Here is a 26,320-nt window from a genome sequence, read left to right as displayed (position 1 = left end):
GAATCAGCCATTTGAATGAATGATTCAATGACTCACTTATTAAGACAGACAAATGCTTCATTGCTAAATGAATCAGCCATTTGAATGAATGATTCAATGACTCACTCATTAAGACAGACAAATGGTTCATTGCTGAATGAATCAGCCATTTGAATGAGTGTTTCAGTGACTCGCTCATTAAGACAGACAAATGCTTCATCCCTGAAGGAATCAGATGTTTGAATGAATTGGTTGAATGAATGATTCAATGACTCACTCATTAAGACAGTCAAATGCTTTGTTCCTGAATGAATCAGCCATTTGAATTAATCGTTGAATGAGTGATTCATTGACTCACTCATTAAGACAGTCAAATGCTTTGTTCCTGAATGAATCAGCCATTTGAATCAATCGTTGAATGAGTGATTCAGTGACTCACTCATTAAGACAGACAAATGCTTCATTCCTGAATGAATCAGATGTTTGAATGAATTGGTTGAATGAATGATTCAATGACTCACTCATTAAGACAGTCAAATGCTTTGTTCCTGAATGAATCAGCCATTTGAATCAATCGTTGAATGAGTGATTCAGTGACTCACTCATTAAGACAGACAAATGCTTCATTCCTGAATGAATCAGATGTTTGAATGAATTGGTTGAATGAATGATTCAATGACTCACTCATTAAGACAGTCAAATGCTCTGTTCCTGAATGAATCTGCCATTTGAATCAATCGTTGAATGAGTGTTTCAGTGACTCACTCATTAAGACAGACAAATGCTTCATTCCTGAATGAATCGGATGTTTGAATGAATTGATTGAATGAATGATTCAATGACTCACTCATTAAGACAGTCAAATGCTCTGTTCCTGAATGAATCAGCCATTTGAATCAATCGTTGAATGAGTGTTTCAGTGACTCACTCATTAAGACAGACAAATGCTTCATTCCTGAATGAATCGGATGTTTGAATGAATTGATTGAATGAATGATTCAATGACTCCCTCATTAAGACAGTCAAATGCTTCATTGCTGAATGAATCAGCCGTTTGAATGAGTGTTTCAGTGACTCACTCGTTAAGAAAGTCAAACTACTGTATCGTGTCGAGAGAGGGTTAAAGACTGTATGAGTTTGTATTAAGTGATTCTTCTCTTTCAGATGCTCACGATGACACGGGTTTGAAGCCGGTCATGGTTTACATTCACGGTGGATCATATGTGGAGGGCACGGGGAACATGATCGATGGCAGTATCCTCGCCAGCTACGGAAACGTGATCGTCGTCACTGTCAACTACAGGTTAGGAGTTTTAGGTGAGTTTAACCCTTTTATCCCACATCACAGCATTGTACATGACGTTCAGGGCCAGTATGACTCTTTTAACCCTCTGGTGCTCTTTGGAGAAATGATATATTTTGTTTGATTCTTTTAGAATTGTTTACTTCATCGGAATGGTATGAAACTTGGTAAAGGTTTTGGCACTTCCTTTGTGAACACACACACACCACACACACACCCACACACACAAATCATGCGCATGATTCGAAAATGAGCGAATGTCCTCTAGTGGAAGCGTTACGTACTGCACCAGAATAAAATCTGACTGAAAGCTCATTTTTTGAGATATCAACCTCAATTTGGTTTGTTTAGATTTGTGTCTTTGATTTTACTGCAGGTTTTAAAGTTAAACATGTTTTGAATATATATATATATATATTTCATATGAAAATTAAAAATAGTATTTTGTGCATTTTTCATAACAATAAACTTTCTTTCCCTCTAATAATATGCCAAGTGTCATCTTTAAAAATAGACCAAACGTCTATGAAAGATTCATGAGAGTTTAAGTTGGAAATTTCATTTTCAGGTCTATGCTCAAAAAGTGAATAAATGGATTAAAAATACTGCATAAATATAATTTAGTAACATAAAACCCCCCAGAAAATACAAAATATTAAATAAAAAACATTATTGAACTAAAATGAACATTCATCTCATTGACGTAAAAAAAAAACACGAGCATCAGAAATTAATAATTTTATTCACCAATGAAGCTTTAAATGTATCAAAAGTTACAGTAAAGACATTTATAAAAATATTACAGTTTGAACTGTTTCCAACATAATCATAAGCCCCTTTCCACCAAAATTGTGGAAATTGCCATCAGATAGAGAGCAAGACTGATATTTACTGAACGCAGACCGAACCTCGCAAAAGACTTTTAAAAATGCCGGTTGAAATTGAAATGCTAAACCAATCAGCATGTTCAGCGCCCAAGTCCCGCCCTCGAAAGTTCCTGAACTTTGAAAAAGTACTACCTCGCGAGCAGGGCCGTTTGGAGGGGGAAATATTTACCCGGAACTTCATTTAGACCCTGGTTCCTGCGGTCTAAACATGCCGAGTACCACCCAAAGTTCCTGGGTAAAGTTCCTGTGGTGGAAACGCAGCTATACATGTTTCTTATCATATGAGAATGATTAGTGAAGGATCGTGTGACACTGAAGAGTAATGATGATGATGATCACAGGAATAAATCACACTTTACTATATATTCACATAAAGAACAGATGATTTACACTGGAGGAATATTTCACTGCTTTACTGGAGTTATGATCAGATTAATGCAGCTTTGGTAAGCAGAAGAGACTCATTTAAAAAAATATTGAATGGTAGAGTTCATGAAATATGAACAGACGAATATTTGTGCATATGCACTCATTAAAACTCATAATATAGAAACCTCAAGCTGTAGCTTGAATAAAGAGATGATGTTAGAAAGCCTTTTGATCGTTCATTAAAGGACTTTTTTATTTATTTGTGTAATGAAGGTTGTTCTTCCAGAAATAGATTCCTCACTGAAAATAAGCCTTTTATTCCTTAAACTCATTGTCTTTGAACAAAAGGACACAGTGAGGACTTGAAAGCATATTCAAAGACTTCTGAATGTGGCGACCTTGATGAATTCAGCAAACCGTCGGGCTGTTTCTGACTCTTCTTCTCATCGAGAGATTGAAGCGATGTTGTTTAAAGGTCTCAAGGTTCTTTGCACTGAAGTAGAGCCAGACTTTATAACTCCATCTGTGTGTTAAGAAGAAGAGAGCCTTGAGAAATTGGTTTCGAACACTAGACAGATTCAGACTCTTTTGGTCATGATCAGACATTTTGTATCAAATGGTGTGATACTCTGAGTCCTTATTATTGAGTGTGTTCAGATCTGGCAAAAGAGAATTGCATCTCTTGACTAGATCATTAAACGGTTCAAAGTCACCAAATATTGTCCAAATATACACACTGCAAAACATGCATTTCTTACTTAGTATTTTTGTCTTGTTTCTAGTCTAAATATCACAAAATTTTTACATTAGGAAACATTTACTAGACAAGCAAAAATTATTGTCCTATTTTGTGAAAAAATAACTCAAAATGAAGAGAGTTTTTGCTTAAAATAAGAGAAATAATCTGCCAATGGGGTGAGAAAAATAATCTTGTTTTCTGTTTGAATTAAGATTATTTTTCTCACCCCATTGGCAGATTATTTATCTTATTTTAAGCAAAAACTCTCTTCATTTTGAGTTATTTATTCCCAAAACAAGACAATTACTTGCTTGTCTAGTAAATACTTCTTGTTTTAAGAATTTTTAGATGTTTGGACTAGAAACAAGACAAAAATACTGAGTAAGAAAATGTTCGTAACTTGTCAGGGATGATTTTGTGGTTAAAATTACAATTACATTTCCAAAAAGAACCAATACAAGTGGCGCTTTATTATGTTTTCTGGGAAGGTTTAAAGGGATAGTTCACCTCAAAATTAAAATTAGATGTTTATCTGCTGACCCCCAGTGTGTCCAACATGTAGGTGTGAGTGTTTCTTCAGGAGAACACTAATGAAGATTTTTAACTCAACCGTTGCTGTGTGTCGGTCATATAATGATGTGAATGGGGAACAATTCTATGAGAGCAAAACAAAACATGCTTAGACAACACACACACACAAACCCCTGCTGCTCATGACGACATATTGATGTCTTAAGACACGAACCGATCGGTTTCTGTGAGAAACACTACAGTATATATGTTTTTTTGTTTTTTTTACCTCATATCAGACGAATCTCATCTAGTGTTCCCATTGGCTATAACTTCCGTCTGATAAGGTAAAACTGACGCGATCATAGATATATATATATATATATATATATATAGATTGCCTGCGGGATCGACTGAATGAGGTCGGGCTGTGTTGGACTCAATGTTATATGGAAGAACTTCGAAGAAGCAGGATCATTTAATAATTAAATTCCATGCGGTAAACCTATGATAAGCAGTCCACGCACGTCGCTCTGTTTTATGACGGATGGGATCGCCAAAATATCTCCAAACCTCTGAAGTTGAGCGAACTAACTTGTCAACGTTATCTGTGTCATCCGAGCTGGTCGTGAGCGCTGAATTTTCGTAACTTTCTCTCATTTTTATCGCTCCACTTCACTCCGATCCTCCAAGCCCGTCAGCCACTGACTGTAAACAACACCCAGAAGCCCGTCTACAATACGCATGCGCCGCATTACACGTAGCGCGTAAGCATTATATCGAGAATTTTTCGAAGTTTTGTTATCGTTTTATTGAGGAAAATTATATCGTGATAATTATCGTTATCGTTTTATCGCCCAGCCATATTCTCATTGTTGGGTGAACTATCCCTTTAAATAACAGATTAGCGTTTAGTCACTGGTTTTATTTACCGACACACAGACAAAGAACATCTGACTGTACATGAATCATTACTTCAGAAATCACTGATCTCAGATCAGGCATTCAAATTAACACGACATTACTGCCGAGTCCATATCGTAAAAGTCTGCGACTGATTTCCCAAAGAATCCACAGTGAAATGTAGTGAATACAAGCTTTGGAAGGGAATGTTATTTTTAGTCTATTCATCTCTCCTCATCATCTCACTAACACTCCAGTGGGCGGAGCCACAATTGCGATTGATAAAGTAGGCGTTGATCTTCTTCTGCAGAGGCGGTCTCTCACCATCTATGAGTCGTTCTCTGGCCTTGGTTACAATAAAAGCGGTTTTTGGACTAATAAGGACGTTTTTTTAGTTCTGAAACTTATATATTTTTATAGTATGATGACCTCTTATATGACCAAAGCTCAAGGACAGTTTATTCCTGTGATCAAAGCTGAATTTATCATCATTCCTCCAGTCTTCAGTGTCACGTGATCCTTCACTAATAATTCTCATATGAGGATCTGATGATCAACACACATTTATGATTATTATCAGTGTTGGAAACAGACTGACATTTGTATGATTTAGTGTCTGTTTTCAGGACTAAGTGATGAACAAAGCTTGAATAACCTCATTTATTTGAAATAGAAAACTTTATAAATGTCTTTACTGACTCCTTGTTGAAAAAAAGTATTAAATATAGAAATGAGAACATCATCTAAAACTTTTGAAAAGTAGTATATCTCTTAGACTGCAAAATAGGCCACAATTTCAGTAAATATCGGGATGTCTTTATTAAATTTAGCTGACACTGGAGGATTTTTTTAATGAATCTTAACGATCTGATTACTCTGCTGAAATGAGTTATGTAAGTTATCAGATGATCCAACATTACAACTCTCTGTTGACCAGCCTTCATACTTACACTGCAGACAAATGAAGCTCGTCCTCAGGGTTTCTGTCTCGTTTTTCTGCACAAATATCTAAACATTCTTAAATCAAGACACATGGATATCACGGTTCATATTTGTGATGCGTTTTATTTTTAATTTGTTGTGTGTTTTTGTGTCATCTCTATTAGTTTTTACATTTTTATTGATTAGTTTTTCAAGATTAGTTTTCAATATGTTTATTTATATATATATATATATATATATGTTTTTTTTAATAGTTTTAGCTTTCGATAATGGTTATATCTTTTTTATAGTGTTAATAATATTTTTTCTTCTCATCTGAACATCTCTTGCTTTTTTTTAGAGAAAACAGTGTTATGGTTCATATTTTGAGTCGGCCCACCCTCTCTAACAGCTCCAGCTCTTCTGGGAAGGCTTTCCTCAAGGTTTAGGAGTGTGTTTATGGGGATTTTTGCCCATTCTTCTAGAAGCTCATTTGTGAGGTCAGGCACTGATGTTGGACGAGAAGGCCTGGCTCTCAGTCTCCGCTCTAATTCATCCCAAAGCTGTTCTATCGGGTTGAGCTCAGGACTCTGTGCAGGCCAGTCAAGTTCCTCCACACCAAACTCCTCATCCATGTCTTTATGGGCCGACGCTTTGTGCACTGGAGCGCAGTCATGCTGGGACAGGAAGGGGCTGATCCCACAAAGTCGGGATAAATTGTCCAAAATGTCTTGGTGAAGCATTAAGAGTTCCTTTCTCTGGAACTAAGGGGCCAAGCCCAACCCCTGAAATACAATCCCACCCCATAATCCCCCAGTTCACCAAACTTTACACTTGGCACAATGCAGTCAGGCAATTTCCGTTCTCCTGGCGACGGCCAAACCCAGACTCGTCCATGTGATTGTCAGACTGAAGCGTGATTGGTCGCTCAGAGAACACGTCTCGCTGCTCTAGAGTCCAGTGGCGGCTGCTTTACTCCACTGCATCCCACGCTTTGCGTTGCTCTTGGTGATGTAACGATGCTTGGATGAGCTGCTCGGCCATGGAAACCCATTCCATGAAGCTCTCTACGCTGTTCTTGAGCTCATCTGAAGGCCACAGAAGTCTGGAGGTCTGGAGCTGTTGACTCTGCAGAAAGTTGGAGACTTCTGCGCACTGTGACCCTCAGCATGCGCTGAGGATTTCACTTTTCACTCTGGGATTTCACTTCGTGGCTGAGTTGCTGTTGTTCCCAATGGCCTCCACTTTGTTATAATCCCACTAACAGTTGAGCGTGGAATATTTAGTAGTGAGGAAATGTTAGGAATGGACTTATTGCACAGGTGTCAGCCTATCACGGCCCCACGCTTGAGTTCACTGAGCTCCTGAGAGCGACCCATTCTTTCACTAATGTGTGTAGAAGCGTCTGCAGGCCTAGAGCTGGAGTTATACACCTGTGGACATGAAGAGACTGAACACCTGAACTCAGTGATTTGGAGGGGCTTCCTAATACTTTTAGCTGTATTTTTTTCTTTCATTTAACTTTTAATTTCTTTCATGTATCGTTTAAAAAAAAAGATTTTAGTTTCATTTATGTTGCTGCTCAATATTATATATTTTTACAGTGTAAATAATTGAACGGCTCTGATAGAGACTGTGGTGGGAAAGCGAGGCACGTTTAGCGTGTGATAAATGCTTCTTCCCTCACGGCAAAGTAAACAGATGACATCAGAATCCATCCCATTAGACATCAGATGCTTAAGAGCTCGTTCAGCTGCCTCACCGTCACAGATAACCAGCCACTTTTCAAGGTGTATAACAGCCAAAGCGCTGTCTTAATGGTTGCACGGCTCATCAAAGCACCGTTGTGTTTATTGCTCAGGAATAAATTGCCCTGTTGAAAGTCCTACATCACCAAAGAGGACTTCAATTAACCTTTATCAAACGCTGGCCTGGAGTCAGGGGATATATGCATCACGGGTGAAGGTCAGCCAAAGCGTTTTTTATTTGTGCACCGCGCTGGAATTAATAATGCAACGGCCTCCGAGATGCTTGAGTATGATGCAGAAAGATGATGGATGAAGCTCATCAATAAATAACATACACCAAATCCACCTCTTGTGTATCCACTGTATTTGTCAAGTGAGCTAAAGGAATCCTAAACGCTGGTGGAGAATTGCTAACTGGTGTTTAATGCTGCTCTAATCGACTGAAAACCATCGACACGCGCGTTTATGATAGATGATAGTGTTGACCCTCTAGGGCAGATTCAAGGGAGATTGAGTTTGCTATTTCATATCTTGAGTGCACAGTGAGAATGATTGAAATGCTTTAAAAACTCTGAACACCTTAATAACACCCTGGCAACCATACACAATTCTCTAGCAACTGTACAACAACATGCTGAAACACTCTGAACACCTTAGCAACTGCTTAGCAACACCCTGGCGACCATACACAACTCTCTAGCAACTGGACAACAGCATGCTGAAACACCCTGAACACCTTAGCAACTGCATAACAACACCCTAACAACCATACACAACCCTCTAGCAACTGCACAGCAACATGCTGAAACACTCTGAAAACCTTAGCAACTGCAAAGCACCACCCTGGCAACCATACACAATTCTCTAGCAACTGCACAGCAAAATGCTGAAACACTCTGAACAACTTAATAACACCCTGGCAACCATACACAATTCTCTAGCAGCTGCACTACAACATGTTGAAACACTCTGAACACATTAGCAACTGCTTAGCAACACCCTGGCGACCATACACAACTCTCTAGCAACTGAACAACAACATGCTGAAATGCCCTGAACACCTTAGCAACTGCATAGCAACACCCTGGCAACCATACACAACCCTCTAGCAACTGCACAGCAAAATGCTGAAACACTCTGAACACCTTAGCAACTGCATAGCAACACCCTGGCGACCATAGACAACTATCTAGCAACTGGACAACAACATGCTAAAACACCCTGAACACCTTAGCAACTGCATAGCAACACCCTGGCAACCATACACAACCCTCTTGCAACTGCACAACAACATCCTTAAACACTATGAACACCTTAGCAATTGCATAGCAACACCCTGGTATCCATACACAACTCTCTTAATTTGTTAACTGCACATTAACATGTTAAACAATCTGAACACCTTAGCAACTGCATAGCAACACCCTAGTTACCATCTTCAACACTCTAGAAAACTGCACATTAACATGTTAAACAATCTGAACACCTTAGCAACTGCATAGCAACACCCTGGTAACCATCTTCAAACATCTAGCAACTGCACATTAACATGTTCAACAATCTGAATACCTTAGCAACTGCATAGCAACGCCCTAGTTACCATATTCAACACTCTAGCAACTGCACATTAACATGTTAAACAATCTGAACACCTTAGCAACTGCATAGCAACACCCTGGTAACCATCTTCAAACCTCTAGCAACTGCACATTAACATGTTAAACAATCTGAATACCTTAGCAACTGCATAGCAACACCCTAGTTACCATATTAAACACTCTAGCAACTGCACATTATCATGTTAAACAATCTGAACACCTTAGCAACTGCATAGCAACACCCTGGTAACCATATTCAACACTCAACCATCTAACACTTCAACACTGCATTTCTTACTTAGTATTTTTGTCTTGTTTCTAGTCTAAATATCTACAAATTCTTACATTAAGAAACATTTATTAGACACATAAAAATCAATGTCTTGTTTTGTGAAAAAATAACTCAAAATGAAGAGAGTTTTTGCTTAAAATAAGATAAATAATCTGCCAATGGGGTGAGAAAAATAATCTTGTTTTCTGTTTGAATTAAGATTATTTTTCTCACCCCATTGGCAGATTATTTATCTTATTTTAAGCAAAAACTCTCTTCATTTTGAGTTATTTTTCCCAAAACAAGACAATTACTTTTGCTTGTCTAGTAAATACTTCTTGTTTTAAGAATTTTTAGATGTTTGGACTAGAAACAAGACAAGAATACTGAGTAAGAAAAGCATTTTTTGCAGTGTTACAGTTTTCTTTTTGTAATTAAATGCAGACTTGATTTCAAAAACATTGTTTCCAAACTTTGAGCGATACTGTATATGTAATTGTGTTTAAGTTGATGATAACCCTGGGCCTGAATCAGTAGTGAAAGATGAAATCTGTCCAGCGCTGTGTGTTGATCTTCAGATGTGTTGTGTTGCAGGTTTCCTCAGCACCGGAGATCAGGCAGCGAAGGGGAATTATGGCCTTTTGGATCAGATTCAGGCTCTGCGATGGGTGAAGGAGAACATTCAGGCCTTCAGCGGCGATCCAGAGCGGGTCACAATATTTGGCTCCGGCGCCGGAGCCTCGTGTGTCAGTCTGCTGACCCTCTCACACTATTCTGAAGGTCTGTGGAAGAATGAGCTGTGTGAATATATAGGGCTGCACGATTCATCAGTTACCATATGGCTGCACTGTAAAAAAAAGTCTGTAAAAATAGGGAACAATGTTCTGTATAAATATGAAGGAATTTTCCAAATATTTTTTTACAGGTGTTTTACTTGTATTTTGAATTACACATTGCATTAGTTTGTGTTTTAAGGGTTAACGGAACATTTCCGTAAAATTACTGGGTAATGTACTGGCAGAAAATTACCAGTACATTTTTCATTTTTTATTTTTTATTGGCTGAGTTATGCTGGCAATGCTTCATAAACAAATCATTTCCAAAGGGGCGTCACCAACGGGCAATGACGTGTTTTAAAGTTACGGCAGTTTATTGCCTACAAAAATGGCCGGTTTGGACTACAACGAGCTTCTTCCTGGGTTGGTCACATCATAAACCCTCGCTAGTCTCCACAGATGTGACTTCTGCCCGTAATGGGAAGGGGCGTGGCCTCAACCTGTGCTTGGCACTTCAGCCAATAAAAATACAGGAAACTACATTTGGCCATCTGACCAATCTAAGACCATTGCGTTTTTCAGAGGGAGGGGCTTCATTGAAGCAGGAAGCAAACGAGCCGTTCAAAGCACAGACAGCGGTGTGGAATAAAGGGAGGATAGAAGAAAAAAAGAAGTATTAAGACATGTTATACTGCGCTCCGTAAACACAACCAAGCCTAAAAAAAACACTATCCAGCCCTTTAAATGGTTATTTGGCATCATTCTTTGACAGCAATTTTCTGTTTGAGATTTCAAGGAAGATGGTTCATTTAAGGTTCTTAAATGGTTGTTTGGCAGGGTGTATGGTTCCATGAAGAACCTTTAAGGGTTAGTTCACCCAATAATGAAATGTCTGTCATTAACTCCTCTCCCTAATGTCGCTCCACACCCGTAAGACCTCCGTTCATTTTCACACACAGTTTAAGATATTTTATATTTAGTCCGAGAGCGTATGCAAGTGTATGCACACTATACTGTCCATGTCCAGAAAGGGAATAAAAACATCATCACAGTAGTCCATATGAGACATCAGTGGGTTAATTAGAGTCTCTTGAAGCATCCAAAATACATTTGGGTCCAAAAATAACAAAAACTACGACTTTATTCAGCATTGTCTTCTCCAATGATCCACGAACAAAGATTTGAACGGTTATGAATCAGTGAATTGATTCATGATTCGGTTTGTGTGTCAAACTGCTGAAATCACGTGACATCTGCGATCCGAATCATGAATCGATTCACTGATTCACAGAGGTGGGTAGAGTAGCCAACATCTTTACTCAAGTAAAAGTACAAGTACTTACGTAAATATTTACTCAAGTAAAAGTAAAAGTAACAATCGTAATAGTTACTTGAGTAAGAGTAAAAAAGTATTAGATGAAAAAACTACTCAAGTACTTAGTTACTAGTTACTTTCGATCTGATTGATAAGATCCAAAAACCCTGAATTTCATATATATATATATATTAGGCTATTCAATTTGTTTCGTTTTTAGCCTGATCTCATCAGTACCTGTGGCAACGTTTTTGCAAACCACAAAATATGTACCAATACGTAAATATTGCGACAGTTTCAAAGTGAAATGTCCACTGGGTGGCGCTAAAAGCTTATTTTTTTCCAAAACAGATTTGCATGAATCTGACATGTTTTGTTACGTTGTGTTTTTAACGTACACCCACACTAAACCTACCCGAAAGTGTTAACAACAGCAAATGTGACAAAAATAAAATTGTGTCCATGTATTTTTAGCTTGTGTTTAGAACTCGTCTTTGAGCTCTTTTATCATGACTCGTTCTTCATGGGGTTCGTTCTCAAGCTTTTCACATTGCAAATACAAATCTGGATCATCTGAGCTATCTAGCAAATCTGGTGAATCAGAAAAGCAGAACATGGAGCTGTGACGCAAAATTCAAAATGTTTTAATTTACAAACCATAGACTAAAAAAATGCAGTTTTTCTGCCTATAGTGTTCATTTCTGTTGGAATTCCTGCAGTGTGTATTGGTACGTATTTTGTGGTTTGCAAAAACATTGTCACAGGTACATTTTGCCAATGAGGTTGCTCGTTTTATGAGGGGAAAAAAAGATATGTAAATGTGCAGATGTGAACGTTTGTTTGTGGACGTGTGTTTGGAGGATTCAAACGATTTGTCAATGCTTGCACAAGAGCACATATGAGGAAAACACTCAGACAGTGTGTGAAATAGTATTACAATAAAGGAAAAGTGCCCATAGTTACCAAATTACCATTAATAGTGTTCAAATATAGGCATCATTGTTACACTTACCGCTGCTTTCTCAGGTTGGAGCTGGAATTATTGTATGCTGAGATGTCCGTTCATATTGGTGCACACAGCATGTATTAAATTATGAAACTGTTCTTTTTGACATCTTGGACTGAAAACAGGCTGAACTTGAAGCCACGTACGGGTGATCTGCCGTAGCTCACACACATCTCCCTCTGCTTCGGCCATCATCTTCTGACTAAACGCGCGCTAATTTTATGCGGGTGATGCGTATCCACCTCTCGCGAAGCAGCCTCTCCAACATTTCGCGAGACTTGCGAACAAGTCATAACTTATTTTAAAATATATAATTAATTATCACCATTGACAGTAGCGGAGGAACACCACCGAATGTAACGAAGTAAAAGTACAGTTTTTTCACAAGAAATGTACTTGAGTAAAAGTAAAAGTACCCATTTTTAAATATACTCTAAAAGTACAAGTTACCCAAAAAATGTACTCAAGTAAATGTAACGAAGTAAATGTAATTCGTTACTACCCACCTCTGCTGATTCATAACCATTCAAATCTTTGTTCGCGGATCAAAAATTAACCCAGAAGAGAAGCCAATGCTGAATAAAGTCGTAGTTTTTGTTATTTTTGGACCCAAATGTATTTCTGATGCTTCAAGAGACTCTAATTAACCCACTGATGTCTCATATGGACTACTGTGATGATGTTTTTATTCCCTTTCTGGACATGGACAGTATAGTGTGCATACACTTGCATACGCTCTCGGACTAAATATAAAATATCTTAAACTGTGTGTGAAGATGAACGGAGGTCTTACGGGTGTGGAGCGACATTAGGGAGAGGAGTTAATGACAGACATTTCATTTTTGGGTGAACTAACCCTTTAAGAATGGTTAGATATTTGGACAAAGAGCATTTTTTTACAGTGTAAATGTTTCATTGCTCTGTTTGTGTCCCAGATCTGTTCCAGAAAGCGATTATTCAGAGCGGCACGGCTCTCTCCAGCTGGGCGGTCAACTACCAGCCGGCCAAATATACCCGAATGTTGGCTGAGAAGGTGGGATGCAATGAGGACGACACGGTGGAGCTGATCGAATGCCTCCAAAGCAAGAACTACAAGGAGCTCATCGAGCAGAACATCACCCCTGCCAAATATCACATCGCATTCGGACCCGTGATCGACGGAGACGTCATTCCGGATGATCCACAAATCCTCATGGAGCAGGGAGAGTTCCTAAACTACGATATAATGTTGGGAGTCAACCAGGGCGAGGGATACAAGTTTGTGGACGGCATTTTAGACAGCGAAGACAGAATCACCGGAAACGACTTTGAGTTTGCCATATCGGAATTCGTCGATCATTTATACGGCTATCCGGAAGGGAAAGACACACTCCGGGAGACCATAAAGTTCATGTACACGGATTGGGCGGACAGGGAGAATCCAGAAATGCGCCGGAAAACGTTGGTTGCACTTTTCACGGATCACCAGTGGGTGGCGCCGGCTGTAGCTACAGCAGATCTGCACGCTCAGTACGGCTCGCCCACCTACTTTTATGCCTTTTACCATCATTGCCAGAGCGACATGAAGCCGGCCTGGGCCGATTCGGCACACGGAGACGAGCTTCCGTACGTTTTCGGCATTCCCATGATCGGACCCACTGATCTCTTCAACTGCAACTTCTCCAAGAATGACATTATGCTGAGCGCCGTGGTCATGACCTACTGGACTAACTTTGCCAAGACTGGGTGAGTACGTGACGCATGCGCAGTTTGATCCAGAATTAGTGGGTCACCCGGGGTTACGAATCACCCAAAAATATTTTTAATGCTATTTGGGTCGCGGTCGGTCAGGTCGTTTGAAATAAAGATGCAAATTAAACCTTTGTAATTTATATAGTAGGCTACTAGACACAACTGACTATGAAATCCATTGGCACACTGCAAAAAAATGCTTTTCTTACTTAGTATTTAGGGGCCAAGCACCGAGGTGCGTAGGCACCTTTTGAAATCATTGGCGTTCTTATTATTATTATTCTTCTTCCGCTCTTCCGAGACTATAGCCCCGTTTCCACCAAAATTACCCGGAACAATTTGTACCAGGAACTTTTTTACAGGAACTTTTCTCCCCCCAGACCTGCAGCTGTCTGCGTTTCCACCGCGATCTAAAGTAACGAGAAGATTAGTCAGATTGGTCCGGTGATGTAGGACTGCGCGCGACTGCTCCTCCAAGCCAGTGACGGACAGTAATCATTTTTGTGTGTACCGATTGAAAGATTTAGTGGACTGTTTACATGAGCCGTTATCTAAACCGATCTGGTGTTTACATGCGCCGTTATCTAAACCGATCTGGTGTTTACATGAGCCGTTATCTAAACCGATCTGGTGTTTACATGCGCCGTTATCTAAACCGATCTGGTGTTTACATGCGCCGTTATCTAAACCGATCTGGTGTTTACATGAGCCGTTATCTAAACCGATCTGGTGTTTACATGCGCCGTTATCTAAACCGATCTGGTGTTTACATGCGCCGTTATCTAAACCGATCTGGTGTTTACATGAGCCGTTATCTAAACCGATCTGGTGTTTACATGCGCCGTTATCTAAACCGATCTGGTGTTTACATGAGCCGTTATCTAAACCGATCTGGTGTTTACATGAGCCGTTATCTAAACCGATCTGGTGTTTACATGCGCCGTTATCTAAACCGATCTGGTGTTTACATGAGCCGTTATCTAAACCGATCTGGTGTTTACATGCGCCGTTATCTAAACCGATCTGGTGTTTACATGAGCCGTTATCTAAACCGATCTGGTGTTTACATGCGCCGTTATCTAAACCGATCTGGTGTTTACATGCGCCGTTATCTAAACCGATCTGGTGTTTACATGAGCCGTTATCTAAACCGATCTGGTGTTTACATGCGCCGTTATCTAAACCGATCTGGTGTTTACATGAGCCGTTATCTAAACCGATCTGGTGTTTACATGAGCCGTTATCTAAACCGATCTGGTGTTTACATGAGCCGTTATCTAAACCGATCTGGTGTTTACATGCTCCGTTATCTAAACCGATCTGGTGTTTACATGCGCCGTTATCTAAACCGATCTGGTGTTTACATGAGCCGTTATCTAAACCGATCTGGTGTTTACATGAGCCGTTATCTAAACCGATCTGGTGTTTACATGCGCCGTTATCTAAACCGATCTGGTGTTTTCATGCGCCGTTATCTAAACCGATCTGGTGTTTTCATGAGCCGTTATCTAAACCGATCTGGTGTTTACATGAGCCGTTATCTAAACCGATCTGGTGTTTACATGCGCCGTTATCTAAACCGATCTGGTGTTTACATGCGCCGTTATCTAAACCGATCTGGTGTTTACATGCGCCGTTATCTAAACCGATCTGGTGTTTACATGAGCCGTTATCTAAACCGATCTGGTGTTTACATGAGCCGTTATCTAAACCGATCTGGTGTTTACATGAGCCGTTATCTAAACCGATCTGGTGTTTACATGAGACGTTATCTAAACCGATCTGGTGTTTACATGCGCCGTTATCTAAACCGATCTGGTGTTTACATGAGACGTTATCTAAACCGATCTGGTGTTTACATGCGCCGTTATCTAAACCGATCTGGTGTTTACATGAGACGTTATCTAAACCGATCTGGTGTTTACATGCGCCGTTATCTAAACCGATCTGGTGTTTACATGAGCCGTTATCTAAACCGATCTGGTGTTTACATGAGCCGTTATCTAAACCGATCTGGTGTTTACATGAGCCGTTATCTAAACCGAACTGGTGTTTACATGAGCCGTTATCTAAACCGATCTGGTGTTTACATGAGCCGTTATCTAAACCGATCTGGTGTTTACATGCGCCGTTATCTAAACCGATCTGGTGTTTACATGAGCCGTTATCTAAACCGATCTGGTGTTTACATGCGCCGTTATCTAAACTGATCTGGTGTTTACATGAGCCGTTATCTAAACCGATCTGGTGTTTACATGAGCCGTTATCTAAACCGATCTGGTGTTTACATGAGCCGTTATCTAAACCGATCTGGTGTTTACATGCGCCGTTATCTAAACCGATCTGGTGTTTACATGCGCCGTTATCTAAACCGATCTGGTGTTTACATGCGCCGTTATCTAAACCGATCTGGTGTTTTCATGCGCCGTTATCTAAACCGATCTGGTGTTTTCATGAGCCGTTATCTAAACCGATCTGGTGTTTACATGAGCCGTTATCTAAACCGATCTGGTGTTTACATGCGCCGTTATCTAAACCGATCTGGTGTTTACATGCGCCGTTATCTAAACCGATCTGGTGTTTACATGCGCCGTTATCTAAACCGATCTGGTGTTTACATGAGCCGTTATCTAAACCGATCTGGTGTTTACATGAGCCGTTATCTAAACCGATCTGGTGTTTACATGAGCCGTTATCTAAACCGATCTGGTGTTTACATGAGACGTTATCTAAACCGATCTGGTGTTTACATGCGCCGTTATCTAAACCGATCTGGTGTTTACATGAGACGTTATCTAAACCGATCTGGTGTTTACATGCGCCGTTATCTAAACCGATCTGGTGTTTACATGAGACGTTATCTAAACCGATCTGGTGTTTACATGCGCCGTTATCTAAACCGATCTGGTGTTTACATGAGACGTTATCTAAACCGATCTGGTGTTTACATGAGCCGTTATCTAAACCGATCTGGTGTTTACATGAGCCGTTATCTAAACCGAACTGGTGTTTACATGAGCCGTTATCTAAACCGATCTGGTGCTTACATGAGCCGTTATCTAAACCGATCTGGTGTTTACATGCGCCGTTATCTAAACCGATCTGGTGTTTACATGAGCCGTTATCTAAACCGATCTGGTGTTTACATGCGCCGTTATCTAAACCGATCTGGTGTTTACATGAGCCGTTATCTAAACCGATCTGGTGTTTACATGCGCCGTTATCTAAACCGATCTGGTGTTTACATGAGCCGTTATCTAAACCGATCTGGTGTTTACATGCGCCGTTATCTAAACCGATCTGGTGTTTACATGCGCCGTTATCTAAACCGATCTGGTGTTTACATGAGCCGTTATCTAAACCGATCTGGTGTTTACATGCGCCGTTATCTAAACCGATCTGGGTCCTGTACCATGAAGCTGGTTTAGCTGGCTAGCCAGATTTGTTTAAGCTTAGTTTGTGCCAATCCTGGGTTTTAGGTACCATTAAAGTGGTTTGGCTTTTAGCTGTGTTCATCACCATAGTAACTTACGCTCCAGAGCTAACCTGCTCTGGGGCAGGTTATGTTCTGGATTAGAGATCTCAATCTGAAATTGGACCAATCAGCTGTGAGTAAAGTGACACACCTCTGATGCAGTGTCGCAAGTCACTCCCCCTGTTTCTACTCCAAATTAAAGGTAACTGCATAGTAAATGGTTTTTAAAGACTAAAGTGTCTGGCTTTTAACAATGCTTATTTATAAAAAATAATAATTTTGAATGATTTAGATATAGCTTATGTAATTATTATACCTTTAATAAATTACACATTTATCATTTTAGTTAATCAATCATTAATAGGCACTTTGTTAAAATTAATACATAAGTCATATAAATAACATCACCTGCATAAAGTCATATGGATAAGCTTTAAAATCAATAAATAAAACTAGCCTATTAAAAAAAAGAAGCTTACTAAGCTTAAATGTTCAATTTTCTCTATATCAACTAAACTAACTTCATAACTTTTACTTGCATTGACGTATACTATTTTTCTTAAAGTTGTCCTCTTTCATAGACAGCTTTTCTTCTTGCTGTGTATTTTTTTTATTTTAATTCTCAACATTTTTCAATCATGCAATATTCTGCAGAAGAGAGAAATGAATCTCACTGATTGTCTCGCGAGAAGTTCGTCTCAGTTCCACAGCGTGTGATTGGCTGTTCACTACTGATGTCACAGCTAAACTCCTGAACTCAGGATCAAAGCCTGAGTTGACAAAGAAAGTGGAAGATCAGCATCATGGGACCAACAAAGCCTTAATACAATGGTTTGGTTTTGTCAACTCAAAACTAATCCTTTAACCCTGAGTTTGTTAAACTACCATCATGGTACAGGCCCCTGGTGTTTACATGAGCCGTTATCTAAACCGATCTGGTGTTTACATGAGCCGTTATCTAAACCGATCTGGTGTTTACATGAGCCGTTATCTAAACCGATCTGGTGTTTACATGCGCCGTTATCTAAACCGATCTGGTGTTTACATGAGCCGTTATCTAAACCGATCTGGTGTTTACATGAGCCGTTATCTAAACCGATCTGGTGTTTACATGAGCCGTTATCTAAACCGATCTGGTGTTTACATGAGCCGTTATCTAAACCGATCTGGTGTTTACATGAGCCGTTATCTAAACCGATCTGGTGTTTACATGCGCCGTTATCTAAACCGATCTGGTGTTTACATGAGCCGTTATCTAAACCGATCTGGTGTTTACATGCGCCGTTATCTAAACCGATCTGGTGTTTACATGCGCCGTTATCTAAACCGATCTGGTGTTTACATGCGCCGTTATCTAAACCGATCTGGTGTTTACATGAGACGTTATCTAAACCGATCTGGTGTTTACATGAGCCGTTATCTAAACCGATCTGGTGTTTACATGAGCCGTTATCTAAACCGATCTGGTGTTTACATGAGCCGTTATCTAAACCGATCTGGTGTTTACATGCGCCGTTATCTAAACCGATCTGGTGTTTACATGAGCCGTTATCTAAACCGATCTGGTGTTTACATGAGCCGTTATCTAAACCGATCTGGTGTTTACATGAGCCGTTATCTAAACCGATCTGGTGTTTACATGAGCCGTTATCTAAACCGATCTGGTGTTTACATGCGCCGTTATCTAAACCGATCTGGTGTTTACATGAGCCGTTATCTAAACCGATCTGGTGTTTACATGAGCCGTTATCTAAACCGATCTGGTGTTTACATGCGCCGTTATCTAAACCGATCTGGTGTTTACATGAGCCGTTATCTAAACCGATCTGGTGTTTACATGCGCCGTTATCTAAACCGATCTGGTGTTTACATGAGCCGTTATCTAAACCGATCTGGTGTTTACATGAGCCGTTATCTAAACCGATCTGGTGTTTACATGCGCCGTTATCTAAACCGATCTGGTGTTTACATGAGCCGTTATCTAAACCGATCTGGTGTTTACATGAGCCGTTATCTAAACCGATCTGGTGTTTACATGCGCCGTTATCTAAACCGATCTGGTGTTTACATGAGACGTTATCTAAACCGATCTGGTGTTTACATGAGACGTTATCTAAACCGATCTGTTGTTTACATGCGCCGTTATCTAAACCGATCTGGTGTTTACATGAGCCGTTATCTAAACCGATCTGGTGTTTACATGAGCCGTTATCTAAACCGATCTGGGGTTTACATGAGACGTTATCTAAACCGATCTGGTGTTTACATGAGACGTTATCTAAACCGATCTGGTGTTTACATGAGACGTTATCTAAACCGATCTGGTGTTCACATGAGCCGTTATCTAAACCGATCTGGTGTTTACATGCGCCGTTATCTAAACCGATCTGGTGTTTACATGAGCCGTTATCTAAACCGATCTGGTGTTTACATGAGCCGTTATCTAAACCGATCTGGTGTTTACATGAGCCGTTATCTAAACCGATCTGTTGTTTACATGAGCCGTTATCTAAACCGATCTGGTGTTTACATGAGCCGTTATCTAAACCGATCTGGTGTTTACATGAGCCGTTATCTAAACCGATCTGGTGTTTACATGAGCCGTTATCTAAACCGATCTGGTGTTTACATGAGCCGTTATCTAAACCGATCTGGTGTTTACATGCGCCGTTATCTAAACCGATCTGGTGTTTACATGAGCCGTTATCTAAACCGATCTGGTGTTTACATGAGCCGTTATCTAAACCGATCTGGTGTTTACATGAGCCGTTATCTAAACCGATCTGGTGTTTACATGAGACGTTATCTAAACCGATCTGGTGTTTTCATGAGCCGTTATCTAAACCGATCTGGTGTTTTCATGAGCCGTTATCTAAACCGATCTGGTGTTTACATGAGACATTATCTAAACCGATCTGGTGTTTACATGTGATGACTTTCAATCGCAATCATTTTGTCACATGCAGTTTGTCTACCGCATCAAAAATGTCGCCGCTGTTTTCTCCAGCAGCTGGACTGTGTTTACTGTAGCCATAGCAACTCTTAACGGCCACCAGGACTAATACAGTATTACATAAGCTATTTATCTGCTGTAAAGTGTAATAATCATCTCAGAAAAAAAAAAAATCTTCTGTCAGGCGCAGTTAAAATAAAAACTGCCTGGGGCAATATACGCTGTCATTATTCCAACATTATCTTCATAACTTACGAAATAAAAAGTTTACCCTTCAGAAAAATGAGCTTTCCTCTCTTGTCAACATGAGCGCGGCGCGCGCCGTCACGTCATGTAAGGACGCACACTTATAGTGATCGGTCAGGTCATGGTGAAAAATAGACTGTAAAAAAATAATAATGAGTATGGAAGAGATTCAAGCTGTGCTAGATTTAAAATGACAATGTATATTATTATCAGCTATTACGGACATTGCACGTGAGATGGCTGAGACGACCGCGCGCCATCAGACAGAGAGCAAGACTGATATTTACTGAACGCAGACCGAACCTTGCAAAAGACTTTTAAAAATGCCGGTTGAAATTAAAATGCTAAACCAATCAGCATGTTCAGCGCCCAAGTCCCGCCCTCGAAAGTTCCTGAACTTTGAAAAAGTACTACCTCGCGAGCAGAGCCGTTTGGAGGAGGAAATATTTACCCGGAACTTCATTTAGACCCTGGTTCCTGCGGTCTAAACACACCGAGTACCACCCAAAGTTCCTGGGTAAAGATCCTGCGGTGGAAACGGGGCTTATGGCAGCCCATAGAACCGTATGGTAAAAAGTTGTGAAATTTGGCACACAGATAGAGGACAGTCCCAACTCAGTCTCTAACTCAATCCCTCTTACGCCACCACCTGTCCAAAGTTGCACTTATGTTTATGCTAATAACTTTTGAACCATAAGGGCTAGAAACAAAATTCTTTTTTCCCTTGATTCCTTGGCTCAAGCCGATTCGAATGCACCCTATGACGTCATGAAATTTTCCAAAAAAGCTACTTTTTCGAACTCCTCCTAGGCCGTTGCTCTGATTTTCTCGAAAATTGAACCAGATCATCTTCAGACCATGCCAACAAAAAATTATTAAAGTCAAGTTGATTTGTCGAATCGTTTTTGATAAATGCGCAAACAAATTTTACTTAGCAGTTGCAAAAATACTCTTAAGGCTGTATCTCTGCAATGCTTTATCGTATTCAACCTAAACTTGGTACATGTCATCACGAGCATGACCTGAAGTGACCTGGAGCATTTTGGTGCAGTGCCACCTACTGGTCCGGAGATACAAAAAAATGTTATTTTGGCTTATAGCTTCTGATGGGTTTGTCCAAAAATCATAAAAGTGGTCTTGTTAGATTCGGGACATCATGCCGAGTCGATAAATATCCAATTATTCCATATCACCCATTTTTGGCGTCGGCCATTTTGAATTTTGTCTAAAAATGCTATATTTTACGAAGGCATTAGCATATCGTTATGAAACTTGTTATGTGTCTTCTGCACAATGCCCTGAAGGTGCTCATAAAGTTTCGGGGCAGTGCCACCTTGTGATAAAAATGTATAACAAAATTTACAAAAAGGCTTTTGAATAAATTAGCTTATTATAATGAAACTGGTCATAATACATTCCTTGGCTACTGCTGAGAACATAGATATCAATTTTGCTATATTTGGTAAAACCTCCTCTCCTCCATCTGGTTATTAGTTAAAAACCTACTTTTTCAAACTCCTCCTAGGCCGTTTGTCCGATTTTCACCAAAATTGAATCGCATTATCTTCAGACCATCCCGACACAAAGATATTGATTTTTTTATTTTATTTTTTATTTATTTATTTAAGAAACAGGGACAGCATACAATAAACATTAAACTCAAAGGGAGAGATGCATAGTACCGGGTTTTAGCTCAAGAGCTAATTTTCACCCGTAGTCCCTGGGCAGGCTGATGTTAAGCTACAACATATAAACAAACATGAGTAATAAGATTTACCCTTGCCAAAAAAATAAATAAAATAAAAACTGTACAAAAGTTCATGTTCACACCTTTCATATACTTAGACCTTAGAACACACACTTACACACATACACATATCTAGTCACATGTGGGACTTCATTTCACATCAATAGATTAAATAGTTTTTGTTTAACACAGCAACGAAGCTGAGGCATGATTCCAAAATGACTCTTAAGGTTGTATTTCTGCAATGTTTTGACATAATGACAGCAAACTGTGCATGTGTCATTGTCACCTCACTCTGACCACACCACATTCATTTGGTCACAGCGCCACCTATTGGTAAAAAGTGATACATTATTAAATCGTTTTTTTTTTTTTTTTTTACTTTATGTATAATTGTATATCTATTTTGCCTCAGCTTATGTTAATAGGTCTTTAATGGTTCATTTTTGCAGCTGGTCACTCCCAGCCATGCCGGCATGTCTCATTTTCTTCTTTGCGCTTGGCCCCGGAATTGCTGCTTGCAGCTGTATTTTTGTCTTGTTTCTAGTCCAAACATCTAAAAAATTCTTAAAACAAGAAGTATTTAATAGACAAGCAAAAGTAATTGTCTTGTTTTGGGAATAATAACTCAAAATGAAGAGAGTTTTTGCTTAAAATAAGATAAATAATCTGACAATGGGGTGAGAAAAATGATCTTAAAACAACAATATTTTTCTCACCCCATTGGCAGATTATTTATCTTATTTGAAACAAAAACTCTTCATTTTGAGATATTTTTTCCCAAAACAAGACAATATTTTGTAATTGTCTAGTAAATGTTTCTTAATGTAAGAATTTTTAGATATTTTGACTAGAAACGAAAAGCATTTTTTTGCAGTGCAAAATGTTTATATTTACATTTAAATTTAATAATTTAGCAGACGCTTTTATCCGAAGCAACTTACAAAAGAGGGCAGAGCGATAGAAGCAACGAAACAAACAAGACAACAGCCTGAAAGCGCTGTAGGGAAGTCTCAGTTAATCGAACAGTACACAAACACATTTTTTTATATAAACAAATAAATAAACAACAATTTGAATTGGATAGTTAAGTGCTAGTCTTTATCAGATGCAGGATGAAAAGATGTGTCTTAATGTTTTTTGAAAATGGCTAGAGATTTATATATATTGCAGATAACGCCATTAAAGGCATGTTGTGTTGATGTACTTTACAGAGACCCGAATCAACCAGTTCCTCAAGACACAAAGTTCATCCACACGAAACCGAACCGCTTTGAGGAGGTGGCATGGTCCAAATACAACCCTAAAGACCAGCTGTACCTTCACATCGGCCTGAAGCCACGCGTGCGCGACCACTACAGAGCTACCAAGATCGCCTTCTGGCTGGAGTTAGTGCCACATTTGCACAACATCAACGAACTCTTCCAGTACGTCTCATCGACGACCAAAATCCCCCCGCAAGACACAACGCCCTTCTCCTACACCAAACGCCTATCCAACAAACTTTGGCCTTCCACCACTCGCCATCCGCCTAATCCTCCGGCAAACACCAAACAGATGTCGGATCAGCAAAAGACATCGGAGCATGCCGACGGGACGGTCATCATCGAAGCGCGAGATTACTCCACAGAGCTAAGTGTGACGATCGCAGTTGGCGCGTCGCTTCTCTTCTTAAACATCTTGGCGTTCGCGGCGCTCTACTACAAGAAGGATAAACACCGACTGGAGTCAAGCCGCCGGCTTAGTCCTCCGAGAAACCTCGCCAATGATATTCCCCGCGTGCCGAGCGAAGAGTTAATGTCCCTGCAGATGAAACAGCTCGACCACGATCATGATCACGATTGCGATTCGCTTCAAGGCCACGATATGATTCGCCTAACCTGTCCGCCTGATTACGCGCTAACCTTACGCCGCTCGCCCGACGATGTGCCGCTAATGGCGCCCAACACCATCACGATGATTCCCAGCTCGTTTTCGGGGATGCAGCCGTCGTATCACAGCCCCTTTAACGCTTTCGGAAACAGCACTCCGAGCACGGGGCTCCCTCACGGACACTCCACGACCAGAGTATAACCAGTCGACGGACTCTTTAGATGCGCACCCAAACACTGAGGGTGTTATTTTGCTACGGACTCTTTTATGAATTAAGTAACGTTACACTTATTAACCTGTATAATGTGATCAGTGAATGTAAACATTCTTCGCATTCATGGTCGATAAATATGATTGCGTAAGTTAAGACATATTATTTGCATCCTGATTTCCTGATTAATGTGTGAGACGTTTTAACGCTCAGACTCTCAAATACCTGCATCTCGAGGCCCGTTCACACCAAGCATGATACGTATGACAATAACGATAATTATATATTGTTCTAAATGTAAATGAGCGATAACGGAAGAAAAATAGCGATGGAATCATTTTCATTATGGATGGATGGATGGATGGATGGATGGATGGATGGATGGATGGATGGATAGATAGATAGATAGATAGATAGATAGATAGATAGATAGATAGATAGATAGATAGATAGATAGATAGATAGATAGATAGATAGATAGATAGATAGATAGATAGATAGAACGACAGATAGATGATGAATGGACAGGCGGACAGGCGATGGATGGATGGATGGATGGATGGCTGGATGGATGGATGGATGGATGGATGGATGGATGGATGGATGGATGGATGGATATAACGACAGATAGATGATGATGAATGGACGGGCAGACAGGGATGGATGGATGGATGGATGGATGGATGGATGGATGGATGGATAGATAGATAGATAGATAGATAGATAGATAGATAGATAGATAGATAGATAGATAGATAGATAGAACGACAGATAGATGATGAATGGACAGGCGGACAGGCGATGGATGGATGGATGGATGGCTGGATGGATGGATGGATGGATGGATGGATGGATGGATGGATGGATGGATGGATGGATGGATGGATGGATGGATGGATGGATGGATGGATGGATGGATATAACGACAGATAGATGATGATGAATGGACGGGCAGACAGGGATGGATGGATGGATGGATGGATAGATAGATAGATAGATAGATAGATAGATAGATAGATAGATAGATAGATAGATAGAAAGATAGATAGATAGATAGATAGATAGATAGATAGATAGATAGATAGATAGATAGATAGATAGATAGAACGACAGATAGATGATGAATGGACAGGCGGACAGGCGATGGATGGATGGATAGATGGATGGATGGATGGATGGATGGATGGATGGATGGATGGATGGATGGATATAACGACAGATAGATGATGATGAATGGATGGGCAGACAGGGATGGATGGATGGATGGATGGATGGATGGATAGATAGATAGATAGATAGATAGATAGATAGATAGATAGATAGATAGATAGATAGATAGATAAATAGATAGATAGATAGATAGATAGATAGAACGACAAATAGATGATGAATGGACAGGCGGACAGGCGATGGATGGATGGATAGATAGATAGATAGATAGATAGATAGATAGATAGGTAGATAGATAGATAGATAGATAGATAGATAGATAGATAGATAGATAGATGATGAATGGACAGGCGGACAGGCGATGGATGGATGGATGGATGGATGGATGGATGGATGGATGGATGGATGGATGGATGGATGGATGGATCAGTGCATTTGCTTGAGGGTTGCTAAGCAGTTGCTAGGGTGTTCTGGGTGGTTGCTCAGAGTATTGTTATGTGGTTTCTAGGCTGTTCTTATGGTGCTGCTAGGCAGTTGCTGGGGTATTCTGGGGGTTGCTATGGTGTTTCTAGGGCATTCTGGGTGGTTAC

General features: G+C 40.0%; 1 protein-coding gene across 1 annotated transcript in view; it reads left to right on the top strand.

Annotated features, from left to right (window-relative positions):
- The window catches only part of nlgn4xb (neuroligin 4 X-linked b), a 38,540-nt gene extending 13,174 nt beyond the window's left edge, over nt 1-25,366 (top strand). The window contains exons 3-6 of the mRNA XM_067444683.1: nt 1,144-1,296; nt 9,823-10,008; nt 13,261-14,050; nt 23,692-25,366. Of these exons, the coding sequence (XP_067300784.1) occupies nt 1,144-1,296; nt 9,823-10,008; nt 13,261-14,050; nt 23,692-24,550 (1,988 nt within the window). The 3' untranslated portion in view covers nt 24,551-25,366. The remainder of the gene's footprint in view (nt 1-1,143; nt 1,297-9,822; nt 10,009-13,260; nt 14,051-23,691) is intronic.
- Nucleotides 25,367-26,320: the final 954 nt, after the last annotated feature.

The sequence above is a fragment of the Pseudorasbora parva genome, chromosome 5, assembly GCF_024679245.1.
Source record: "Pseudorasbora parva isolate DD20220531a chromosome 5, ASM2467924v1, whole genome shotgun sequence".
Lineage (NCBI taxonomy): Eukaryota > Metazoa > Chordata > Actinopteri > Cypriniformes > Gobionidae > Pseudorasbora > Pseudorasbora parva.
Note: the sequence above shows the minus strand (reverse complement) of the source record. Positions and strands in the feature narration are given on the sequence as shown.